We start from the raw sequence: 26,378 nt of genomic DNA, 5'->3' as shown, positions 1-26,378 counted from the left end.
TTCACGTATGACATACATGTACATTGTGCTATAGCAATTTGAATTCTCCGAACTAAAGACATGTATGGGGCATGTACAGGTGCATTATACATGTACATGTACAAAGTACCTTGCGATTCAAGGCAGGCTTTTGCTTATAGTTTACATGTACCTGAACACACTGTCGTAAGAGTTGCCTGGCAATAATACAATGTTTTCAATGGATAAGAAAGCCATAAAGGAGTCAGTCCATTCCAGAGATGGCGGTTGCTATGCAAATTAGCTTGCCCTGAATCCCGAGGTACATGTATAGCAACAGTGTCTTTAGTCTGGGGAACTCAAATTGTTTTGTTTATGTGCAATCAGATAACTCAGTGTACCAGTTTTTAATCAAATTTAACTTGCAAAAGGCTTATTCTAGGACACTCATCAAAGCATGTCAGAATTGAAATGACGATGATTCACTCCTGACATGACTGACATGAAGATTGTTAATTTACACATTATTTACATGTTCATTCAGGAAGTTAATGGGGTAAAAACCTTATAGACCCCGAAAAATACAGAGTTTGGATGTTTGCATGGCACATTATTACTGCAGAGTCACGAAGCCCAGTACTGCATGTATGTACATGTACGGTACAATGTACACATATGTACATAAACATGCAAATGTACATGTACATGTACCGTATCAGTACAAAGATGAATTTTTGAGTCCTTGCAATGATTTTTTCGAAAGACTTCACGCAATGAGGAAGAGTTCACAAAAAGCGGCCAAACACTACAACAGGGACACTTTGTCTGAGCCACAATGTACCATGTGTATACATATGAGGATTTTTTAGGTCCACTATGATTCGGTTTTGGGTGGGTTCCGGTCAGTTTTAGTTTAATTTTAGTCATGCCGGGTCAGAGTTTGGAAGCTCAGATCAGGTTTACATGTAGGTTGTACACGTACAGTATGTCTGTTCCAGTAACATTCCTCAACCCTGAAAAATCTTTTAAACCCGCCTGACAGATTTTGAGGATCTGAGAGGATTAGGGTTAATTCTACTGTATATGAGCCTTCAATTCCACGTGACATCAAATTGATTAGTCAGAAATCAAACTGATTCACCACACGTAACAAACTCGTCAGACAACACTTTTGTCATTGACAACTTCCCTCTCTAAGTGATCAATGAACCTACATGTACGTGTTTTTCTACAACTTGCTTAGGCCTAAATGCCAGTGCACTGCATATCATTTCATACATCAGTGCATACAGTAAACACACATGTACATGTATATTGTTAATAACTTGCTAATAAATTTCATTGCTCTCAGTCAGATTAGATACATATGTATTGGACAAAAAACACATGTACATGTACACCTGACGTGCCAGTGCATAAATGCAGTGCACACTGTATACTGGTACATGTACATGTGTACATGTATGCAACTTTTTCCTTTTAATATTTTCGTTTGCCATGATTACAATGTAGCCAACACATCTATCCTGATTTTCATTTACCAGAAGGCAAAGTTTTGAGCAATTTGTTTCAATGCAAGGTCTACGATAATCACTCTGCTTGGAAAGGGGAGAGTGGGGGGGGAGAAATTCCGCTCATAAATGTCACGCCTTGAATACAATATGATTTAATGCATACTTTCACCTACCGCGCTAGAGCAATAAATCCCAACCCCGATCATTAATACTCGCATTGCTGTGCAGCCAGTTCAGTCCTGTATAGTCGAGTCAATGCACATCGTAGGCCCTAAATTAGGCATAACATATACTGTATGTTGTAGCGGGCCAGGTATTGCTTCTTCACTAGCTGCCAGAGCAATGCATTGGGCAATTTTCACCCTCTTGTGATAAACACGCACGTGTACCGTACCTACCTGTATGTGTGGACTTGGGTTAAGTAAGAGCGCCAACTACGCGTACTGTACATTTAGTTGTGACAAATATTTCAGTGGAAAACCTGCAAGGGACCTCATCGGCTGGATGACAGCAGGTACGGGGCAATACAGAAAAATGGGATTCGTCGTGGTTGGGACATCTCCACTGTTGATCAGGATGTCATTGGTTAGTCTCACTTGAGATCAAAGTTTCTCCACTCCAATGGCAGCATTTAGCACATGCATAAAGTACATGTACAGGGTGACAAGGAAAGTGTACTGTACATTTAGCATGTCTACTGTATCATGCATGTACATGTGTACTCATATGCAGTGTTGTACATGTACATGTATGTACATCACAAATTAAAGAATACTGGCTGTTATTCAAGCTACATAATGTAAAGCCTCTGTCATGCGGAAGAATTTACCACTAGAACTTCCCCACAATTTTTAAAGTTTTCATTTTCTAATTTAAGTACGGCACAGTATACATGTAGTTACATGAGAATGTACATGTACTGAAGAGCACATTTTACATTCATACGGCACATGTACTGTTCTTTTGTACAATGTCTCCATTCTGTATGTACCCTGTATGTTGAGTGCATCTTTTCAAGTTTTTGTACATTCGTCCAAATGGCAAATTTTCTAACATCTGTACAATTCTTGCAATTTTCCGCTGTCCATAAATATTAAAGAACACACTGCCAAATATCCAAAATGGCATGACCACATTTCAATGACCCTCCCAAATCTTTCACAGAACGGACTCCTATAAACACTCTTTTCTGTACTGGCAAAGAGTATGTACAAGTTTGTAAGTCTGAAAAAACATGGAAATGTTTTCCAGATTTCTGTGGTGATGGAGGTGTACCCGCACTACACAAAAAACACAAAAACTACTGCACTTAAAAAATCCCAAAACACATGACCAACACATGAAGCTTCCATGGACAAACACAGCCTGGAAGCTAAATAAACTTATCCAGTAGCAAGTCTGTGTCATGTGTGTGGCTGTGACACTCTTGACAACTGTCAAGATAATGCATTTGCGGGACTATTAACAAAACCAATTTGGACATGTGGCCTTTTCATCACCATGTCCCCAGGGTTCATTTGCCAGCATGATGGATGACAGAGCTAGACAGAGTAAGTACAATGTACATGCACATACAAGTACCTACAGTGTACAACATCCACAGCATCCCGTATATCGCTAAAAGCTTTCTGTTCAGAGCCACTCCCCAAATAACACATGTACCAAAACAGAGTGGAGAGATACGTGTACATGAACATGTGGGTATTCCTTAGGACAGGAATAGAGCTTGTGGAAATAGTTATACTCAAAAGTACCCTACCAGGTAGTCCGTGTGAAAATACATTGAGAATTGGGAGATTAAATTCCCTTTCTTCCTTTCAATGTACATATAGTGGAGGTTTTTTTAAAATGCATCAACTGAAATTTACACGGATCTCATCATCTGTACAGTACACTGTACAAGTGTACATGTACATACAGATATACCGGTACATCTCATTGTTTCAATTTAATGTGAGTCACTGGCAGTGGGGAACCCCCCCCCATTTTTTTTAAGACAGGGGACTCCCCCTTTTGCAGGTCCTCGCTTGGATTGGGGATTAATGGCTGATGCCTGCCAGTCTCTTAACTGTCCCCCCCCCCACTTTAGCCATGTTTTCATCGAACCTTTTTCGGTTAACTTAATTACCATGACTCTCCTGTAGAACGACAACATTAAATCCAATGGGGGCACGCAGTAAACTGACGTCTTTGTCTGCTTACCGCGATTGTGATGTAAAATTACCAGGCCGGAAAGGGTCGTGGAAGATTTTTGCGCAGCAACGGTAAGGCAGCAGGGGCATGTCCAATGGGAACAGGCCATGTAGATTTGCATGTGCATGTACTGCCACCATACTGTAAACCTCTGAACAGGAAAGCTCACTGCTACATGGAGATCAACAGTAGGTTATCGTGTACTTCTCGGTCTCCTTGTGTACAGATCGCCAGCATATGATGCAGCATACCAGCAAATGGTGCGCACATTAACCCTAACAGTCCTCAATCCTTCACCTGTTGGAGGACTGAGGACTGTTAGGGTCAAGCATACCAGGAGAAAGCTATATACTCATATGCATGTATGTGCATAAATGATCAATCGCCAGTTCAAAGGTGACAGATTTGGCCAAATTTGCCAGATTTTGCTGATTTTGTCATATCCCACTTGGTTCCAAGGTGATTTGCACAAAGCTTGCAACGTGACATTCAGCTTGTCTTGCACAGCGAATAAACCTTCTGTTACAGTTAAAAAAGTTAAAGTGGGAATGTGAAGTAGACTGGAATGACAAGAAGAAATGTTGCAGTAAGTTTCAGCGTGGCAGCAGGAGAAAAAGTCCAATAGAAACACACCTTATGAAAATGATTCCGCCACTGCTGATGTGACAATATGAACGGCACCGGTACATGAGGGCAGATGAGCAGATGTTGAGTGGTACATACACTGTACATGTAGTGTACAAATGTACCCAGCTCTGTAGAGCATTCTCAATCAAAGATGCCATGGACATGACCGGACTGCCAAATGCATACAGAAGGCACTGCGCCTTAAGCCTACAAATAATTCAGAGGCCTACAAAAAAATGCAGCCCTATGACAATACCATTGAGAAGATCTCTGAATTTTTAATTTAGGGGAAAAGATTTAAATTAAATGTATATTATTAGTACCTAACCTGGAAATGCTGATTTGTTCGCTTTTGATTATGGAAACAAAATAAATAAATAAATAAAGTAAAACTTATTACAGGCATGCAATTACTTTTGACAAAAACAGGAGGAAATTCTAATCTTTACAAGACTTTGTACATGTACTATAGTGCTTTTCACTTTGCAATGGCATGAGTGCGCAAAGTGAAAAATGAGGAAATCAGCTGTTCTGAGGAAAACTTGGATGCCTGTTATTAGCAGGCTGTACATGTAGACCCCTAGCACTTGATGCTATGTCTATGACTGAGTGGAATTACATCCTGGTGCCTAGAATCTAAGAAGCACTTCATACGACCTTGACAATGAACATGACCCGTGTGGATTAGAAAGCTACTCACACACGTACATGTACATATAAGTACAACTACGTACATGTACAGTCAGAATGTATGTACCAGTCAGAAGAGAGATCAGCGGAAAACAAAATAACCAGAGGTTTGGAGGGCCCCACACAGCAGCGTTGGGTCTAATTTGCCAAAAGGCATCCCTACAAATACCTATTTCTTGAGTTCTACAAGTACAGCAATTTTTACACATACTGGTGCCGGTACATGTATGTCCAAACATCTTAATGATAAACACAGGATCTTTCCAGACTTAAAAAGACTTGGTCCGAAAAATCCTGGAACAGGGATATTCTGAGAGGAAAAAAAAAAAAGAATTAGGAAAAAAAAATTTGGCAAATCTCACCCCAACCGGCAAATGTAACCAGTAGCACTGTGGGCATCCAGTGGTTTACGTATAGTGCTAGGACATGAGTACCTTCATGTTGACAGGCACAATGGCGGTCAGTCTACTGTTATTCTGGGAGTAATCCTGACAAGTTTAGCCAGCTATTATCTGAGACACGGTGGATTTTTTTGTTTTCCCCTTTTCCATTAAGGCAATCATACAAAAGACAAAGCCCGACACGATCCAGCACTTGTAGGTGAGACAAGCCACTAAAAACTCACTGGTTTTGAAACATTAATGGATGGACCACGCAATAATAATAATTTACCTTTTACCTTTTAAACCCGTTGTAGGATTTCTGATGCTTTTCATTTGAATCTGCTTGAAACAAGCCTCCATGGTGCAATTTTTTTCCATTTAAACCAAAGGAAAATTTTTCTTTCTTTTCCTTTTCAATAGTTTGTTCACGTTTTTCTTTCAGATGCCGAAGATGGGCAATCTGGACTGCACTATGACACAAGAGCTGCTTAATACTCCTGCTGAAGACAATCCCTCCTCTGCCCAAGGAGCTTGCGGGGTCTGTGCTTCACTCAAACAGTCTCTCATCCTCCAACAGGCAAAGGATTGAAGACTGTTAGGGTCAGTAATGTATGGGGTTTGTTCAAAGCAATACCTAAAACTGACATAGAATTACACTGTGATTAACAAGGGGTTTGCGGGTGCATGCATAAATGTACGCATCGTACACGTACATGTAATGTACATGCACCGTTACGTGGAAGTTGGTACCATAGTTATAAAAATGAAGAAATCAGTTTGTCTGCTACTGAAGGGCCTCTCCTCCACTTTTTCCTGACCCTGCCCATCCAGCTGTCTTTCCCTCCAATCGGTACACACAAATACTGTACCTCTTTCGCTTGCATCATCCACCAGGATGATCTCCTCGAGTAGTTCCCAAGGCGACCGGTTGATGATGCTGTGGACCGAGCGCAGTAGCGTGCTCCAAGCCTCGTTGTGGAACACAATGACGACGCTTGTCTTTGGTAGGACACTGTTTGGAGGGTACACTTTTGTTTTGCACCTGCCAGAGGGAGAAAAATCAATAAGTTAGGGGTACATGTACTTCCGGTCAGGATTTTGGCATCCATAGTTCACCAAAAAAACACCACAGCCCACCGAAAAAACACCACAGCCTCATAAACTATGCTTCTGTTTTCACTCCATAAAGGTCATGTATCAGCTTTTAAAGCACACATCTGGGTCACCATTAAGGGGTTAACAATATTAGCAATAACTTGTGGAAAGAAATCCAAGTCTGAACTGAAACTTCCTCTTTACGAAGATTTAGGGAATTTTACATAAATTTGCCCTTGGATACGTGACATTTATAGGGAAGAGGGTCTTTTTGTGTTATAGAAAACAATGAGTTTATTTCCACCTCCTTCCAAATATATACATGTATGAATGTACAGTGTACACGGTGTCATGAATGAGTGTGTGGGTAGTGGAGCAAATAGAAACCCGGTACCTGTACACTGTATGCCAGCAATGAACAATGGAAACCCCAGGAAAATAAGCACAATACATTAATGTCGACAGTGCAGTTGAAAGGTCGTAGCCCCTTCCAAGCAAAGGCTCCCCATCAGTGATGCACAGTACTCTGAATTATTCCCGTTCAATGGTATTCGAAACCAAGGGATCCCTACTCTTGGACATTTTGACTTGACAATGAGCTGAATTTTAAGCGCCAGACTGCTCTCCCAGATCAATACCATCCTGAGCGATGAACTCGACAGCAGCTATTTGACCCAGCCAGTTTTGCACTGGACAAGAAACATGAAAGAGGCAGACAATCTGCCCCACTTTTCTTCTCTCTCTCAAACACATGAAGCTCTGATCAAACCTTGCCAAAGGGTAGAGCTTAATAAATACCATACATGTACATGTGGACAGACTGCGTGTACAGTACATGTATGTGAATAGTGTACAAGTACATGTGAGCAATTGCTACTACCCGGTAGTTACATGTATATGTTCATAGATAGCGTAAAAATTTCTGTGTACGAATTGCAAAACGCAAAACTAGAATTACATCCATTAAAAGCCACAAGGCTTTTGGAGGATTTGGCTGGATTGAGAAGGGCAGGTTTTACAAACTGAGGTGGATATTGGAGAACTGTGGGAGGTTCTGTGTAGCCAGGGATGAACACATGTGAAGGGAGTCAGTGTTTTTAAAGGGCTCACACAATGTATTCAGATTATACACATGTATGGTAAGACAGGGGTGAGATTGGCCAACGACAAAAACTAACTGAAAAAAGCTGAAAAAGGCATAAAGAAGCTGAACTGTGAAAATCTCCTATACTTTTGTACACAGCCAGTGTGGGAAAAAAAAGCTGAAATCCAAAACAAGAAAGCTGAAATCAGCTAAAAAGCTGAGAAATCTCACCCCTGGTAAGACTGCATTGAGTCCACTTTAATCCATTTTTAAACTTTTGTGATGCTATTTTACAAGATTTTGTGGAGGTGCTTTGGCCTTGATGCTAATGCCACTTGTGACCAAAGGTGTGACACCATGATATTTTTGGCCATAACTTTACATTTTCAATTCTTACATCATATCAGTGCATACTTAAGAGAGCAAAGTTTTCTCACAAAAAGATTTCCAAGCAGATGTACCCGTTCACAATATGAACTGAAAATCCCTAATATTTCTGTAATGACCTCACAGCAACAGCACCCCCCATGAAATTGTAAATTATTTTGCAAAGTGCACTTTTCAATTTGCAAGAGTGAGTGAAAGGACACGTCAGATTAATTACACTTAAGAGGAGGAAACAGTGCTTTAAAACTGATGTAACAAAGTACACTTCCTATCATGACCCCTTTACTTTGTGAAGTGGGAAATGCCTCACCCTTCCATTCGGACATCTGGTAGGGATCTGTTGACTGACACCATGTCGCTGGCCAGAAGGTTGAATTGGTTAATTTTAAACATCTCTTTCTTCTTTTCTTCCAGTTCCGGCGAGATGACCACAGCTTTGCCCATCTCGCCCGGACCGTTCTTCGGGTGGACCACCGGTGGCGGTTTTTCGTGGCCCACTTGAAAGCCCCCTGGAGTTGAATAGAAAGGAATACAGTGTATCCCTTCATTAAAGCTTCATTTCCTTAGATGCAAATCTAATTAAAGTAATCTTACAACATACCAGTGTACACATACTGTATGTATGCATATACACATGCATGTGTCCAGAACCGAAATGGATTGGCTTTGAGTGCGGCATGTTAATTTTACACTCATTTCCAGTTTATTCTCAGCGTGGTCTGTGAGTTGTAAAATAACCACAAAGTGAACCCATGACTTCCTGCTTATTACTAGTGCAGATGTCTTGATTACTCGACCACCGAGTATACAATGTACATGTACATACCGGTACAGTGTGGTAAATGTACACATCAGGAGTCTGTCTCAAATCTGATGTACACAGTACAGCTGCAAGTATCAGGAGTGCTACACTGGTACATGCGTGTACTGTACACAAAGTCAGTGATATTAATTTGACGTTGCGCCGGGAATGTTAGGTTTTTGCTAAGTTTGCGCCACTACACTGATTTCATGTACATCTACTGTATCATACCAGTAACCACGGTAATTGACAAGTTTACTATTCAGATCCCATCCACGCAAGCTTGTGATCTCTTAGTGGCTTTTTTACCACTAATCGAGAATGCACTGTAATTGCTCTTTTCAGGAAAAAGCATGTTTGTACATGTACTCGTATTATGTACCGGTATATGTAAATCTACTGGTGTATACATACATTTACATGTACCGAGCGTGTTCACTGTACACCAATGCAAAGTATCGGCACAGTGTGCATGTATTGCTCCAGTTGACTGGACTTACAATTTGCTTCAAGAATGCATCCTACCGGTATACAATATTCATACATGTACATGTAAGGGAAATGCATAATATATACATGTACGTGTACAATACATACATGTACATGTATTCCATATATTGATACTTCACATATGCCAGTTCAATGAACAAGTGCAGCATCCTTTGAAAGTGCCTAGCTGACATTTGAAACTAATTGCACATTCCCATTACCTATTCATTACATTTCCTATCAGATCATAGGATGTACATATACATGTAGGCCATTAACACTGTACATGTACATTGCCTTGGACTGCAGTTGGTGCTACAGAATTTATGACATTTTACACAACATGGCTCATCTTAAAAACAGTCAAGCCAAATCAATAATTAATGAACGTTCGCTGCACTTCAAGGCCAACGCCAAGGCATGCTGAAGGTACCGGTGATGGTCACCATGGCAACAAATTAGTAAAATGTTGACGAAAGCATTCTATAGTATAATCTCAAAGGCAGGGGGCACAAAAAATGGACCCCTAATTTCTGGAATGACCCGCATTTACCCATCCCCTCAACTCTGTCTTTACACTGAGACATTCATTTGTTCACTGGACATGTACCGGTACTAGAACAATATGTAACGGTACACTTTGCTAATAAAACTGATTTTTTTTCATAACTTGTGATTTTCCCAGTCACATCCGACAATGATTACTTTTTCCACAAATTGCGCATAGGTGAAAAACTCCCTGATTCTCCTGCAAATAAACAAGGGCATTTACCGGTACTTATGTAATATATGACTTGAAAAAATGGTTTTTCATGAACAGTTTGTTTTCTTGCATTTACACTGTACATGTATTATTATACAAAATAACAAATACAGTCAAAATTCTTTTCACATACAGTTATTCTATTTTTCCTGAAACCTCACTAAACCCCCAACATCGACACCACGAACGGCATGGAATCTGTCAGTAAGCACATTAATATACATATATGTACATGTACCTGTAAGCCTAGTTACATGTACATTAATTTGTTCCGGGTACATTACTTGACCAGTGCAATACTGCAGGTGTACACAAATGTATTTTCAAGATGTATTTTTTTTTTTTGCATTGGGGAGATGTTAATTATATATAACGGGTTTGCCCGACCCCGGCAAGCTCGGTGGTCGAGTGGTTAAGACATCTGCACTAGTAAGCAGGAGGTCGTGGGTTCGAGTCCCACCCGAGTAAGCTTGTGAGGTTTTTTTCGCAAGCTCTCGGACAAGCACTGAGCATACAGTGTTTATTAATATACGTTGGGTAAGGGCAAACCCGTTATATATAATACACAAATGTACATGTAATAGGCCAACAAACTACATACATGTATGATTACCACAACACTTAACCGTCCACCTGCGTACCCTACATGTACATGTACATGTACCACAACTGGTGCATGTACATGTACATTTTTGCCATACATGTACATGTACCAGCACACATGTACATGAGCAAAAAGCAGATTTTTGCCAGAAGTTGATACTGGAACGTTTGCATTAAAATTTCAAAAAGCCACAGTATTGCGCAAAATGTCCAGCCACTAGCTCCCCGATATTCTTTTTATAGGCCTACTATGATACATGTACAGTACATGTACATGCACAAACCAGTATATGTACGGTAACGTACTTGTACATGTACGGTACGTGTATGTACTAGTTCCCCATGTAAAGAGTACATGTGCATATGTACCATGCATTGTACATGTACATGTATGTATTGATTCTGTACTGGCATGAAATACCTGTACACAGATGTATTTACTGTACGTTTTCTCTTTAAAGAAATTTTTACTACCCTAGCTTCAAGCTCAGAAGGGACAAGAAAGTTAATTTCCTTTCCAGAAGCAGGCTGGAGGACAAACCCTTTGGGGAATTGTATGGAACTGAGGCAGAGAGAGGACAAAAATTACTCCATTTTTGAAGTGCCCTTGGAAATACATGTAATCTCCAGCACTACCCCCATACCAGGAGAAAGGAATTTCCGCCAACCTGACCGTCTACAGAGAAACGGTGCAAAGAGAAAACCATTTTCTCTACGTCCATGCAAGAATGTGCCACATCATCAATCAACATCATTCACATTAAACAAACTACAGAATGACAGTATAATCTCCCAAACCCTACCAACATTTGCACTGAGTGTGGACACTTCATCAAGCAACAAATCAATGGCAGAACCCACTGCCCTACATCTGTCGCACTTATGCTGAAAGGAAAGCAAACACTCAGGGGTAAGAGAAAACAAAGATGACAGCTGGCTCGGATTTGTTTCATTTCATTGCTTATTTACCTTTTTGGATGTTAGTGTCTAAAAATGAAAAGTACAGGTTAACACTCCCACGTACATGTACATGTACACTGCATGCCTGTACGTGTACATGTATCGTACCCGTGCCATGTATGTGGAACTTTTTTTTTGTCAGAAAATTGCAACTGCACTGCTGTTTGCAGAAGCTATTTGAGTGAGTAATGCATGGAGACCCAACATTTTCCGAATCCACGGGTTGATTGTGCGGTTGGGGAAAGTAAACGAGTTTTTCCAGACACACGCTATACGCCGGTACCATGTACGAGTATAGTGTAAGGTACCGTGCATGGAAGTCAGTTCTGACTGCCTCTAATGGCGCATACACAAAATACCTGGAAATAATATCTTTATTGAGTTATCGAGCCCCATATCAAATGCAATTTGCTACCGTTAACGTCGATAATGTGTTTCAGGCAGAAATGCTTTGCAGCACTACATATAGCCAAACAAAATGCCGGCGCTCGACTCGAAATCTAAGGAACACGTAGGGTATGTACTGTACATTATACATGTACCTGTACTGTACACGTGCACTGCTCCTGAGGCAAGCATCGGTGGTACTTACATGTATGTACATGTATAGCCACAGGTTTAAAACATACATTGTGCAAGTACGGGTACTGCAAGCCCAGAAGATGGAGATGACGGTTAATTGGGATGCTGTAAGTTTCAGTTTTTTAATAAAATCTGGGCTTTACAAACAAAATCAAATATATGGGCATGTGAGGATTAGAACATAGTTACTGCAAAAAGACATTCACGAACTCTTGGAACTGGGGTGAAGTACATGTATTCAACAATGCTGAATTTCTAATAACGTGTATGTACATGTACACGTACATGTACCGGTACATGTACGTGTCCAAAATGGGGTGACACAAAGCAAGGAAGGCTTGAAACCGAGGCACAATTAAGTGAGAGACCCTGAATTAGTATAGGGCTAACATTTTGAATGCATATACATGTAGGCACCACGTCTGTACATATATGTACATAAATGTACCTGTACGTGTACATGTACATGCCAATGTACCGGTACACGTTCAGAGCCCTGCAAAAAGCACTTTTTTTGGTAACAGGCTCACAAAAAGCCCTTCCCACCCGTTTCCTCATTATGCAACCTTGTTGGACTAGGCACAAACTCTTGTTTCAACTTTGCATCACTATTTTTATTCGGTGACAACCGTCTTCCTTCCTCTACGGTCTACCATAAATGATACCAATATTCATGACTTGCTTGGAGCACACCATGTGCTGGTGTACATTTACATGTACGTGTACATTTAAAAGTCATTTCCTCAAAGCTTGTCTGGGGAAATAGGGCCTGTATTAATGTTCATCATGATCACATTTCAAAATAAATGCTGCAATAAGCACTCCCAGGAAAGGCCGCTGACTACATTACAAAGCAATACACCAAAACATGTAGGAACAGTAGCTGAAGACATGTGTGGGTAACTCAACCACTACTTGCTGTTTTTATGGTGAATTTGCAAAATTTCAAACTGGTGCGTACCAATTAGACAGAGCAAAATCACAGCACATTCATTTCACGGCCGTTATCATTACCACAAAGTGCCAGCTGGCAATACCGTCTGACTCCCGATCAGACTTTCGGGGATTAACTGCCAACCCATCCCTAATATCCATCTTCAGCTGTCCGTCACTTCGCCCCATTTACATGTACACTTCACCCCATTTCCACTTCGCCCCATCCCCACTTCGCCCCATCCCCACTTTGCTCCATCTCCACTTTGCTCCATCTCCACTTCGCCCCATCCCCACTTTGCTCCATCTCCACTTCGCCCCATTGATTGTCGTTCATTTTGTTCTTCAGTAACAGAGGCATAGGCCTAGATACAACAAGTAAAAACATCGATGTTTGAGTACCCAAATAACGATCGGAGAATCGTGACGTGATCCGTCACACATCAAAAAAAAATCGCTGTTGCAAGATTTCTTCATCTTAATTCTTAGTATTTTGTCCATGTGTGTATTTTCTGTGTTCATCAGTCTAAGTTTAGGTTGTTTTCTTCGTACTTAAAAGCATGGAGCTATTAAACACGTGTTTATGGCTCCATGTTTAAAGCGAGCGTGTTTCCACAAAATTTCCTGCGCGCCGATCTTTATCCAATCAACCGGGTACAGCCGTCTGGATGCATCGACAATTATTAGCAGAACGATGTGAACAGAATTGTGTGTGTTGCTTTGAAATAAACTTGAAGAGGATATGAGATAACCCTGATGCTAGTCCATCCACATGTGTTAATTCACCATAATGGACAACGCAGTCAACATTAATTTAATGCCGTAGAGTTTTCTATAATAACTACATGTCATTTTTAGAATGAAGAGGCTTGTAACACACTCGAGAACCGACGGCAAACTGGAAATGGGGCGAAGTGAAAATGGGCAAAGTGGGGATTGGACGAAGTGGAAATGGGCAAAGTGGGGATGGGGCAAAGTGGTTAGGGGTGACATGGAAATGACTATAAACCCTGTCTTCACACCTTCCGCATGCAGGTATGTACAAATGTACATGTCCCATACATGTACATGTACACACATACATGTACTTCTTGATATTAACCAGTACACGTGTGTGTGTGTGATACATTTACATGTATGATACATTGAACCTTGTGGGAATTTTTTCCCTTTTTTATTAGAATTTTAAAGACATGTTTTAATCCCTTGCTTAAAAAATGATCACCGACACAGGTCAAGTCACAAAACATGTGCACGTGCATGTACATGTATAGCTGCACGTACATGTACTGTACCCTCCACATACCTTACATGTACTGTACCCTACACATACCTTACATGTACTGTACCCTACACATACATGTACCTTACATTTAATAGCATCCTGTTGCTGTAGTGTATTTGTACCAGTACGTACATGTGCTTAGTCATGTTAGTAGTTGAATTTTTATGGCTTCAGATTTTTAAACAAACTTTGATAGAGTTTGTGTGATGCTCTAAATCTTCCACAACTATTGAGTTCTTTCAGGAGGGAAAAACAACATGCAATGGGCATTCTGCATCGTTACAGGGAACCTATAAAACGGTGCTTACCGGCACAGGTGCCTGTAAATTCCTCTTTGGTACATCAATCATGTCAATGCAGATAATGAAATGCAGTGTAAGAACAATTTCTTGAGGTGACAGACTGAATGTTCTTATTCCAAGAGGCAAAGCTGAGTGGACGGAACATTCAATCTGCCACCAAACGAAATTAATCTTTCCTCTGAACAAATGTGAATCGCATACATGTACATAATATACCAGGTACATGTACGCATGCCTAAGGTCAAAAGTCGCCTTTATTACATGTACCTTTTCAGTCTGGCACACGGTAAAAGTACAACTCAAAGTTTTTACATTGCAAGCAGTGACTGAAATGTTTTGTTTGAGTGTGGAGCCCTGACTGAGCCTCCTCGGTATGTGTACAACAGTGAAAGGCTGCCGGCCTGCGACTCTGCCTACTGCACATGCATGGTTCTAATGCATTCAGCAGGGTAAACAATACCAAAAGTTTAACGATACATATGTACATATATAAATGTAAGGAATGAACTCTGAACAAGCTTTGCATGTACTGCTACATGTACGGGGTACTTACTGTCTTCGTGCGGCCCGACCCCGCTCTCCTGTGCCCGAGGACATCTTGTCTCGTCGTTGCAGTCGCTGTAGTACATGATGAGTGCAATGTCCAGCATAAACCACACCATGGACGTCGCAAGTACCACCTTGCAGTACATCAGGCGTCTCGCCATTGTGTTCAAGGTCCTCTGATAGCAAAGTCCTCACTTAAGTCTTGCGTCCTCACACTTTTGGCAGGACTGTGTATAAAGTCTGGAATGCTTTTCTTGAACGGCTACGCTGCAAATAGCCTTGTCATTTGTACAGTAGCTGTTGTAGTACAGTAAAATTATTTGCTATTCAGAACACTTGCAGACCTGCTTATTATTTACAAACCTGTCTTATGCACAGTATATACACAAGTATTGATATTATTGAATTTTGGTAACTTTGGTGTTACATTTATAAGGAATAAACCAGGTGACACGGAAAAGTAAAATGTAACAAAAAAGTGAAAGTAATGTGCACTTTAAAGTTCTTCCCGAACCAGGATGAAGCACAAAGCATGTGACAATGTCTAAAAATATGTTCAGCGCAGCTCGACTACCATATCTCTGATAGCAACACAAAGTCGCAACCACCGACAAAAGTGAAATGAAAAGTAGAACAAGTGGCCAGCTTTATATGCAGCCACGGATGCCATAAAAAGTCAATTTCTCATTGCACACATCTGGACCGTTGCTACTGTCATCACACACACATCCGGTTGTCACTAGACACTGGGTTGGTTGGCGGTACAGCAGCAACCGTGACCGACACATTTGATCTCTGTCGCAACAAGGCAATGAAAAGGTGCCGATCGGACCAGCTGGAGCTCTGACATGCAACAGAAAATGGGGTCACTAATCTGTCCATCCAGAAACAGTCATGACTGCACATGGTCATGTAGGGCATGCACACAGCCGGCAGAAGGGACAGTCAAGTTGTTGCCAGTTGCCTCTCAACAAGGAAAGAGAGAGAAGAAAAAAATCTCCCGGGTCACTGGGTTGTGATCAAAAGTCTGTCTGTTTGACATCTGCTGGTGAAACTTTCAGTCAGCTCCTGTCAGGAATGCTGGTCATTGACAAGAGCCCACAGGACGATCAGTTACATACATGTATATGTAAACTGCAGAAACTGAAAGTGATTTACACTGCATGGTGAGCATGGAACTTGTGTGGGACAGTTGTAGCATGGTGGACAGGTCAGGGGATTAACCTCCCATTGTTGAGGTTCCTGGAAGAAAACAAGAAAAAAACAAAAGATTAATCACTTAAGAAACTGTCAAAGAGGATAATCACTCCTCACTGTTTATGTTTCTGTTTACTTGGCAGATTAGTCGCTCACTCAATGACAAATGAACAAATTAAGACAGTCCCATTGCAGTTCGTCCTGTCTGTGTTCCAACATTTCTAATAGGCCCTAAGTGTACATGTGTACTTTGTAAATGACAGGCATAATCATTAATTCCTGTTCTTAATTTGAAAATATAAAGTACACCGTACGCATACATGTACATGTACAACAGCGTATGCAGAGTTTGCCAAGGTTGGACAGCACAAATCTAAACATTTCTCACTCCAAAAACAGGACAAAATAGAGCCAGGGGTCCATGTGAAATGCCACAGGAAATCCGCGTGTTTTGCACCCCACAGCGCAGTGACTGAAAAAAAGGAATTTCCCTACAGTTTGAGAAACTGCAACTGGCTCATCACGAGGAATGGGCCAGCTTTCAGTGGTACCCTTAACGAGGAACTACATGTACTGTAGGTATGCCAAAGAAATGAAAGAAAAAGAAAAATTTGAGCTCAAAAACACTCACTTGGAAAAAAAGATGGAACAGCAATTAAACCACTTTGGACTGGGTACATGTAGAGCGATACTGAAACAGTTTGGACAGAAGACTCATACATGTACCAGCATCATGTCAAAATGAGTCTTCTACGTACATGTACATGTACTTTTTATGTCTTCTTATATTGGCGCATGTTATATACCATTTGCAAACGGTACCGGTACAAGCATGATACTGATGTACATGTACATACATGTACATGTACATGGTCCGGTACTGCATATTGGTATCTACAGTATATACAGAAACAGTACATGTATGGTAAGTGTATTGGTACCTGTATACAGAGACAGTACATGTGCATGTATGGTACTGTGTACTGGTACCTGTATATAGGAGTAGTACATGTATGGCACTGCGTATTGGTACCTGTATACAGGGACAGTACATCTATGATACTGTGTATTGGTACCTGTATACAGGAACAGTATATCTATGATACTGTGTATTGGTACCTGTATGGTACGGTACATGTACTCATGCAATACAAATCAAATTGGCAGGTGGATTTTCTAATTCAGCAGATCAAACAGATGAATCCATCACAAGTCACTGAAAGTCCACCACCGCAGCTCCATTACAGGTGATCCTAGCATGCCGCAAGTCAAGTCACAAGCTATTCTGAAATGAACTGTGACGACAAAGTCTTCATCTGTAAGTGGTATTCACCCAGGCACAATTTGTGACTCAACTTTTGTACTGGGATGATCCACAAGGACAGTACAATGCACTGTTACTTCAACATTGGCACAGACATGGAGTGGCATTATGCACAACAAACCCCACCTGACATGTAGATCCCTGATCACATCAATGAACGAAAAAGTTCTATTCTACGATGCCTGTTGAATAGAAAAAAACAGGCTTTACACTAGATACACTTTCTTATATTTACAGACTATTTGCTCCGAGCGGAACAAAAGAGGGTGTTTTTTATATACTCATCGCATAGGCACGCATTTATAATGGAGATCAGTGGCACGTTTGATGTGGAGCACGCTGAGTACGCGTAATGAATTTATTCCTCAATGTAAGGAACGCATGCAATGCAGAACGCATGCAAGAATCTGCTTGGAAAACTTACAACCATCTGTCTTTCCTTTGCTGCTTGGGGGTGCACTTCAACTCAGGGAGGACTTAAAATCTGTCAAACTTTTATGCATACCCTGTATTAGCTTTTCTACAATTTCAAGCCCAGATTTAGAAAAAAACAGAAGAACTGGCACAAAGAACTAGTGTACATTCACCTCTAGTCTCATTAAAAAACACGCCACTACCCACTTCCACCATAATTAGAAAACTTGTCAACTTACAAGTCACATGTAAACGGCATTAATGACAAGGACCCTTAATTCCCCTCCTTTCTCTTGAACAAACACCCTTGGAAACTTGGAAGAGAAACCATTTTTTATTTGGCACAATGCTACGCTTTGGGTTCATCTACATGTACTGTACATGTACAAGCAGTGGTACATGTACATGTACAATATATAATTCATTCATTTCAGTGCCAACACACCTCAGATTTACCCCAACATAAAATTTATAGTAAGGACCTCAGGACATTCAATGTATAAACACACTGTACATGTATAATACACAACGTACAGTGTACATTATACAATACATCCATCCATAGTCATCTGGCACACTGTATAACAGATGTACTGTAGTCTCCCTGATGTGGGGGATTCAACCGGTAAAAGTTTACTCCTTTTCTAATTGCATCAAAAGAATAGAAATGTATAATGTACGTGAATGTTCTGTCTTTCTATCAATCATATTGTTTTACGTGTATATGTACCATGACAGTACATGTAAACCTCTACCATACATGTAAATTGTACATGTACTGTACATGACAAACTTTTGGGGGGGGGGTTCCCCTCCTGATGTTCCCTGTATAAAACTGCTGCAGTAACAATATATTGCAGCCAATACCACCCTAACTACCATGACTCCTGCACTGCACCCATGCATGGTGCTATAGATTTTCCGACTTTTTGCTGACTTACCGGTACCATGGTCCATGTACATGTATCTGCAATACTCTGTGCACATGACCTTTAATCCCAGAGTGGCTGGTGACTATTATTTAATTGGGGTACCCGTAAACTGAAGCACCATCACTGTCAATGGGCGCAAAGTGTATGCAATTTATTACTCCAACAGGTTACAATGGAACAAAACGTCCCACCACACGAAGCATGTAGCATACAGGTACGGTACCTACATGTATATGCTGGGAGGAGTGAAGTTGTAACTATTATTTGGTAGCGGGGAGGGGAGGTCAATGCACGATGTGCACACAAACAGCATGGAATTAAATATCGACAATGTTGTCTACTGTAACACCAAGTTTACACAAGATCTGGCAATGGAGATCTGGTAACGCAAGGAGGATCACAGGAGGATCAACAGCAAACAATGGGAGGTGGATCAGGGTCTGACCTGGATCAACAACAAACCGTTCACAATGGGAGGTGGATCAGGGTCTGACCTGGATCAACAAACTGTTAATGAGAGGTGGATCAGGGTCTGACCTGGATCAACAAACTGTTAAAGGGAGGTGGATCAGGGTCTGACCTGGATCAACAAACTGTTAATGAGAGGTGGATCAGGGTCTGACCTGGATCAACAAACTGTTAAAGGGAGGTGGATCAGGGTCTGATCTGGATCCCCCATTCGAGACGGATCAGATCCGGATCTGACGCCAGTGCAATCATGGTGTAATGTTTTTGTTCATATTGCAATTGCCGGATCAGACCTTACATTCTGACAGAGCCGCATCCTGTTTGTACAGCACACTGGCTGGCACAAGGGAAAGTCCAGGAAAATGGCTCATTCAGGACTCCATGTACATGTGTGTGTGTCCTTCATGCACATGGCAGCACCAGACCTTGACAATTCCAAAACTCCCCCAAAATAACGCAGACAACCATACATCTCCAACATTATGGTCATTTTAGACGTGTTTTTGTCTAGTTTGTTTGGTCTGTGTTTCTTGTGAAATGTACATTGTGCAGTTTCACTTCTGAGTTCTATAGAGCACCAAAGTGTGAGGCCGTTTAGAACCAGCGAGTGTAGTGCAAACAAATGGAGTATGTGTGCGTGTTGGAGTACGTGTGCGTGTCGGTTCACATGCCTGTTCTAGCGTTAATGCCTGGTACACAACCAAATTTTACATGTGACTCACTTCGGAATTAATTTTTGCCACGTTTGTCACGGTCAACCTCACAAGTCACAGTGTTCGATATGAGGGCAGTGAGTAGTACAGTGCATACCCCGGAGGGCGAGCAACATACCTTTAAGTCTCAAAGATTTGGGAGCCACTGGGCTCTGAACACCGAGAAGAAAAAAAAGGAAACGTGGATGGCAATCCTCTACATTTTGATATGCCTTTATGACATGAACAACACAAAATTTGAAAATGTATCAATTTGAGATACACAAGAGCATAATTTGGCATGTTTATCTCACTGATAAACAAACATGAATCACACGGCCAATATCTCTATCCATATATGTTGATTACTACCAGCAAAATGTTTTGTTATGGTTGTAAAAGACAAGTCCATATTTTTCATCAAACCAACAAATTAATGCCCGCAGGTAAGTAATTATGCTGCAGCCAATCAAACTTGTCTGCATGTACCAGGATGACCCATTCCATCAAGAACAGAGTAATGCCCCTACGTGTATAATAAAGGTACAAATACATATACCTACTGGTACCTTCCAGCTGCAGATGGGCTGAGTGAAATTATAATTACTTGGGAGATACACAGTAAAAACACCACACATCTGGTACAAGGCTCCCTCTGGGCCTTTAATGGATTTTAGCCCAGAAGCCACCCTTATTCCACAAGATTATAAATTACATGTATAGTTGAGCATGCATACATAGGTACATGTACTGTAATTACACCAACCAAGGCCAGGGAGACAAGGCCAAAGCACTTGGTATACAGGGCTGTGCATGTACATGTATGTATACAATGTACATGTACATGTACTTGGCACATGTACATACCGGTACATTTATATTCAACAATTGTTGCCTGGGGTGTAGGGGTCCATGGTGTTTTGTACATGTACACCCTAGGGGGCAAATGGCACTGGAGGAGAACTGGAGAGTGCTGTTTGATCCCCTCCATTCCACCAGGGTGTACATGTACAGTACATGTACAAAACTCATGGACCCGTCACAGAAGGCAACAATTGTTTTGTTACACTGGTACCAGTGCTGTTTGATCCCCTCCATTCCACCAGGGTGTACATGTACAGTACATGTACAAAACTCATGGACCCGTCACAGAAGGCAACAATTGTTTTGTTACACTGGTACCAGTGCTGTTTGATCCCCTCCATTCCACCAGGGTGTACATGTACAGTACATGTACAAAACTCATGGACCCGTCACAGAAGGCAACAATTGTTTTGTTACACTGGTACCATGGTAATAGATTACCCTGGAACCGTCTTCTGTGTAATATACAAATTGCAAAATAAATTAAACTGCTCTGACAAACTGAAATGCTGTGAATAGCAAAGTAAATATTAAACAACACATAAAGGAAAGTTACTGATTGTGATGTCCTTTATTTACATATTTATGGGTTTGGGGAGGGGAGGAAGGAGAAGTCTAGGATTTACATGAACATCAAACGAGTTTACTAAACGAAACGAATTACATGTCCTTTGTTAAAACCAGGACTTTTTTATAAAAGGAGTGGAAAAACGACTTGGACAAAAAAAACCATGCTGCTCTTTATACAAAAGAGTGTAACTGCACGCTCTCTATTTAAAACTTGAGTTGGCTGTACTCTACTTACTTTTACAAAGAACTTACAACATACCGGTATGGCTGGTACACATACAAATGTAGGGGAATGAGTATATAACATGTGTTTAAGACTGGCACAGATGGACGCAGCTAATGTCCGCTCTGCAGTCAAGAATCTGGAATGCTTAAAAAAAAATACCCCAGTATGCAACGCAAAAGGGCAAAAATAAGGCAGTCATCTCTACCAGTTACATGTACTTGGAAGAAAGTTTTTTTTTTTCCTTTGGCCTACATGTACATGTAACTTTTACGCCAACTACAGGAACCCGGTACATGTACTCTCCGCGTGCCTGATAGTAGAACGGTATTCACGCTTTTTTGTTTTTTTTACTATTCACAATGCACCTTTATGGTTTGGAAATGATGCCGTTTCTGCAAGACTGCAGACAATTTGCTTCCAACAAAATAATATGGCACTCTCCAGACAGTCTGTATTTGGGGGCTTATAATGCCAGTCTGTGTTGACTGTACACTTCATGTCCTTACTGTGGGGCCAATGATTAATACTGGCACTTTAAAATTCCCATCAATTCAAAGCATGTACAGTACATGTACAGTGTACATGTATGTGTACATGCAGAATGGGCCTGAGGCAATTTCAAAGCAATTATATTGAACACAATCAACAAGTGTGGATGGTGGGGCAACCTTCAGAGCAGAATGAAGGCAAAGGGATACATGTACCGGTATGTACATGTACGGGCTCACAGAGTATTTGTGCAAGCAAAATACTTTCAGACCATTGATACTGTACGGTATACATGTACTTGTACATGTAGCCTACTGATACAAGTAGTACATGTACAGTATATGTACACCAGTACACTGTATATAATGTAGGAACACAGCTCTACTACTCTACTGTCTTACCACCTGGCATGTACATGTACCAGTAGGCTTTCCTGTAGAAGTCTGGGTGGCATGAATCATGGAGGTAAATGTACATGTACATGTACAGTATGCATGAATCAACAGTGTACATATACATGTACATGAACATGCGCTAGAGGGATCTCAGGCAACTCCTTTAAAAACAAACTCCTTCATACACATAGGCTTCCAATAGTCCTGTCTGCACTGGACTTTTTTGGGGGTCAACCTTAACAAGACAATGGGTACCCACTTTTCCCATATTACATGTATAAAATATACAGTGCAGACATCCCAAGAAGTTTTCCTCTCGGTTACTTCTACTAGGTTGCGCGGTTATTATTACCAGCCAACTTCTGCCCAGGAAAAATTTTCCAAGTCACTTTTCCCGAGATGGCAAGTCTAGTGCGGACAGCGTGAATCGGCAAGAGCATGGAAAGCGTCTCTGTAGAGCATACATCAGGCTTGAGTGCAATGGCATGCTTCATACAGGGAAACTACATGTGCGCATGCATGTTGCACGTTGAGTGGCTAGTGCGTGTAGCATGTGGCAAATATTTCCAGTGTAGTTGTTCCTATTTCCATCCCAATCATAGATGTACATTAGCAGGAATTAGACAGTGCACCATGCCCAGTTCATAATTGCTATACAGTGCATTGCGTCTAAGGATACATGTAAATGCAGAAAGGTCACGCAAAGCGCCCTCATCGTTTGCACTGACAGCTCAGTTACATACTGTACATGTACATACATCACATGTCCATTGTGCATGTACTTTCCCGCGGTTTCAGTATCATTTTCCTTTGTCGAAAGTCTGCAAGTGCGGACAGTGGTCACATTTGACCGTTTATCATTTTACCGTCGGCTTGGTAAAAACCTGTGAAAAAAGTCCAGTGCCGACACGGCTTAAACCTACAATGCACAAGTAGATATATGCTGAAATCACGGGTAAGCATGAGGGAAGAAATCAAGCGTGCTGCTCATGTACATGTACGTGTACAAATACACCCACACGTACACAGTAAATGTGTACGTACATGTAGCATTAAACAGTGTTTAGGAATTTGTTCCAAAGAACAATGCAGTGAGTAGGGACCAAAATGGGCTAATGCGCGCGCACACGATATGCAAATGAATCGGTTCCTGATTCGTGTATTATAACACTTTATACTCAGCTGTTTGCCCCCGAAGGCTCGTGAAAAACGACAAATTTACTAGGGTGGGACTCGAACCCACAACTTCCTGCTTACTGGTGCAGAAATCTTAACCACTCGACCACCAAGCTTGCCGGTGTCGTTGGGCAGGGCAAAAAAACCCAAAATTAATCTCCCACGTGCAAATATATCCTCGGAAATACATGTAGCTAGTGCATTAGTAAGCAGGAAGTTGTGGGTTTGACTCTCACTTGAGTTAGTCTTGGCCCAAGATGTCAGTGATAGATGGCGGATCAGCGCTTGTGTGCAATTTTTTTGTAAATTGGGACACCCTCTAGCACACCAGTAGACTAACCCATCAGACTTACATGCAATCATGCATTGAAGAATCTACATGTATCACTAAATATTCTGCTCCCATGTTAACTTCAGTTTGCTTTAGTTATCAGAGCAAATTACAATGACTTTATGGAGAGATCACTTTTCTGAGGGAGGCAACCACACTTTGTCAAAAGAAGTGAAAAAAAGGAAGCTCTGCAGCACCTGCCAATCAAGAAATATTTTGACTTGAATTTGTTTACCAATTTGCTTACAGTGTCAACGTTTAACAAAATGAATTGAATAAAACTACTCACTGGAACATAGCATTTGGTTACTTTTTGGACAAAACAAACATGGATATTTTCTTGTCATGTACCAGTACAACACAGATGTTATGAATTTAAACAAATATTTTATTATTTATAATCAACCTGAATATTAGACCAGTTGCCATGGCAAAGGTAACCCCAAAAAACAAATAAGCGAACATGGTTACAACTGTGAATGTCTTCCCTTGGATACATATCGAAGAAAGAAGAGAGGAAATGCAGTACAAAGTTGAAGAGTTATTACCAATTTAAAATGTTTATATGTTTGTTTACATGAAGAAACAAGCCTCTTGGGTACCACAATTAACCAAAATTGCCATATAAAGAAAGTGAACAATTTGGGAACTCATTTTCTTAAATAGGAAACTATGATTAAAATTTATCTTTTTCCGTAGGCTCTAGCTCCTCTACTTAATTTCCAATTTCAATTTTTTTCAAAATTTTTGAAATTTCACGCGAAGCCAGCACTTAATTCCTTGAAAAAAGGCACGAATAAGAACAAACATTTCATGAAAGTGTGAATTTTAAGCTTTTCAGTCAAAATCCACACTCATTTTTGTGAGTACAAAAACATCACAGTTTGCTCTGCATTACGCACGTGTAACATCTAAAAATATCCCCGCTTCAAATCAATTTTTCTTTGCTTTACGAAGTCTAATGGAATCCAAATTTATATCAAAATGTTTCTTATGACATCCTCTCCAAGGTCACTTCTAAAACAAAACAGAAAAAAATAGCTGAAAAATTTATGAGCCTCCCTAGCAATGGTCATACATGTACATGTATATGTATGTACCTGGTACATTCATGAAAAGGGCATACATGTAGCTTACATCATGTCATATTTACATGTACTCAACATTCATGAAACCAACACTAAAAATTCAATGAACGTCAGTGTTTGCACTAGTGATGATGTATACTACTAGCCATGATGAGGTGCCAGGCATACATTGTACATTTCATTGTGGCATGTTGGGGTCCTAGTACTGTTGATTTTGGGTCAGCTCGTACCCGAGTTAAGTCGTACCCTGGTCAAGTCATACCCCAGTCAAGTAGTATCCCTGTCAAGTCATACCCCAGTCAAGTCGTACCCCAGTCGTGCCAGTCAAGTCGTACCCCAGTCAAGTTGTACCCCAGTCAAGTGGTATCCCAGTCAAGTCTTACCCCAGTCAAGTCGTACCCCAATCGTGCCAGTCAAGTCGTACCCCTGTCAAGTGGTACCGGTCAAGTCATACCTTGGTCAAGTCGTACCCTAGTCAACTCGTACCCTTGATAAGGATTAGGGTTGTTTTGTCTACTTTTTACTGCAAACTGTTTAATTAATTTTATTAATGATTATAATTCTGTTTGTATTTATTTTCGGTGTATGACAATCTTTCCTCCCTTTTTGCACTATTATTATATGATCATTATTGATTATTTATTGTACTGGTATTAATGATTACAATTTTTTTTTGATGTGTGGCCGATGGTAGACTGGTAGATGCTAGGTGCGACTCATGTATTTATTTCAATTGTTTTATTTTGATAATTATCATTAATTAACCCCTTCCCACCGGACTTTTTTCTGAAAGCCAACGCCAAAAAATCCAGCCTCGCTTGGCCACGAAGCCACCTGCCAAACCGCAAATTCTCGGTTTGTGGCCCTGCGTGCTCTGCACGCTTTGATTTACACAGTGAAAAGGCTCATTGTTCGGTGGCAAGCGGCTTTATTCACACTTCCACATTCCCGTTGCCTCTTTTCAAATTGGGGACTGTTGTAAAGCTGGTGATTATGATGCAAATTCGGCCTTTTCA

General features: G+C 40.8%; 1 protein-coding gene across 3 annotated transcripts in view; it reads right to left on the bottom strand.

The window, feature by feature from the left end:
- LOC110985545 (polypeptide N-acetylgalactosaminyltransferase 1-like) overlaps nucleotides 1–26,378 on the bottom strand; it is a 66,382-nt gene that overhangs the window by 38,765 nt on the left and 1,239 nt on the right. For 2 of the 3 annotated variants that reach the window (XM_022246632.2, XM_022246633.2), the window contains exons 2-4: nucleotides 15,204–16,438; nucleotides 8,242–8,440; nucleotides 6,235–6,407 (exon numbers count right to left, since the gene is read on the bottom strand). In XM_022246632.2, the coding sequence (XP_022102324.1) occupies nucleotides 6,235–6,407; nucleotides 8,242–8,440; nucleotides 15,204–15,357 (526 nt within the window). In that variant the 5' untranslated portion in view covers nucleotides 15,358–16,438. Of the gene's footprint in view, nucleotides 1–6,234; nucleotides 6,408–8,241; nucleotides 8,441–15,203; nucleotides 16,439–19,072; nucleotides 19,093–26,378 lie in introns of those variants that run through there. The other variant, XM_087148289.1, reaches the window with a different exon arrangement.

This window comes from Acanthaster planci, linkage group LG17, assembly GCF_054643075.1.
Source record: "Acanthaster planci isolate LZ-2023a linkage group LG17, COTS_SCS, whole genome shotgun sequence".
NCBI lineage: Eukaryota > Metazoa > Echinodermata > Asteroidea > Valvatida > Acanthasteridae > Acanthaster > Acanthaster planci.
This window is presented reverse-complemented; position numbering and strand designations above follow the sequence as displayed.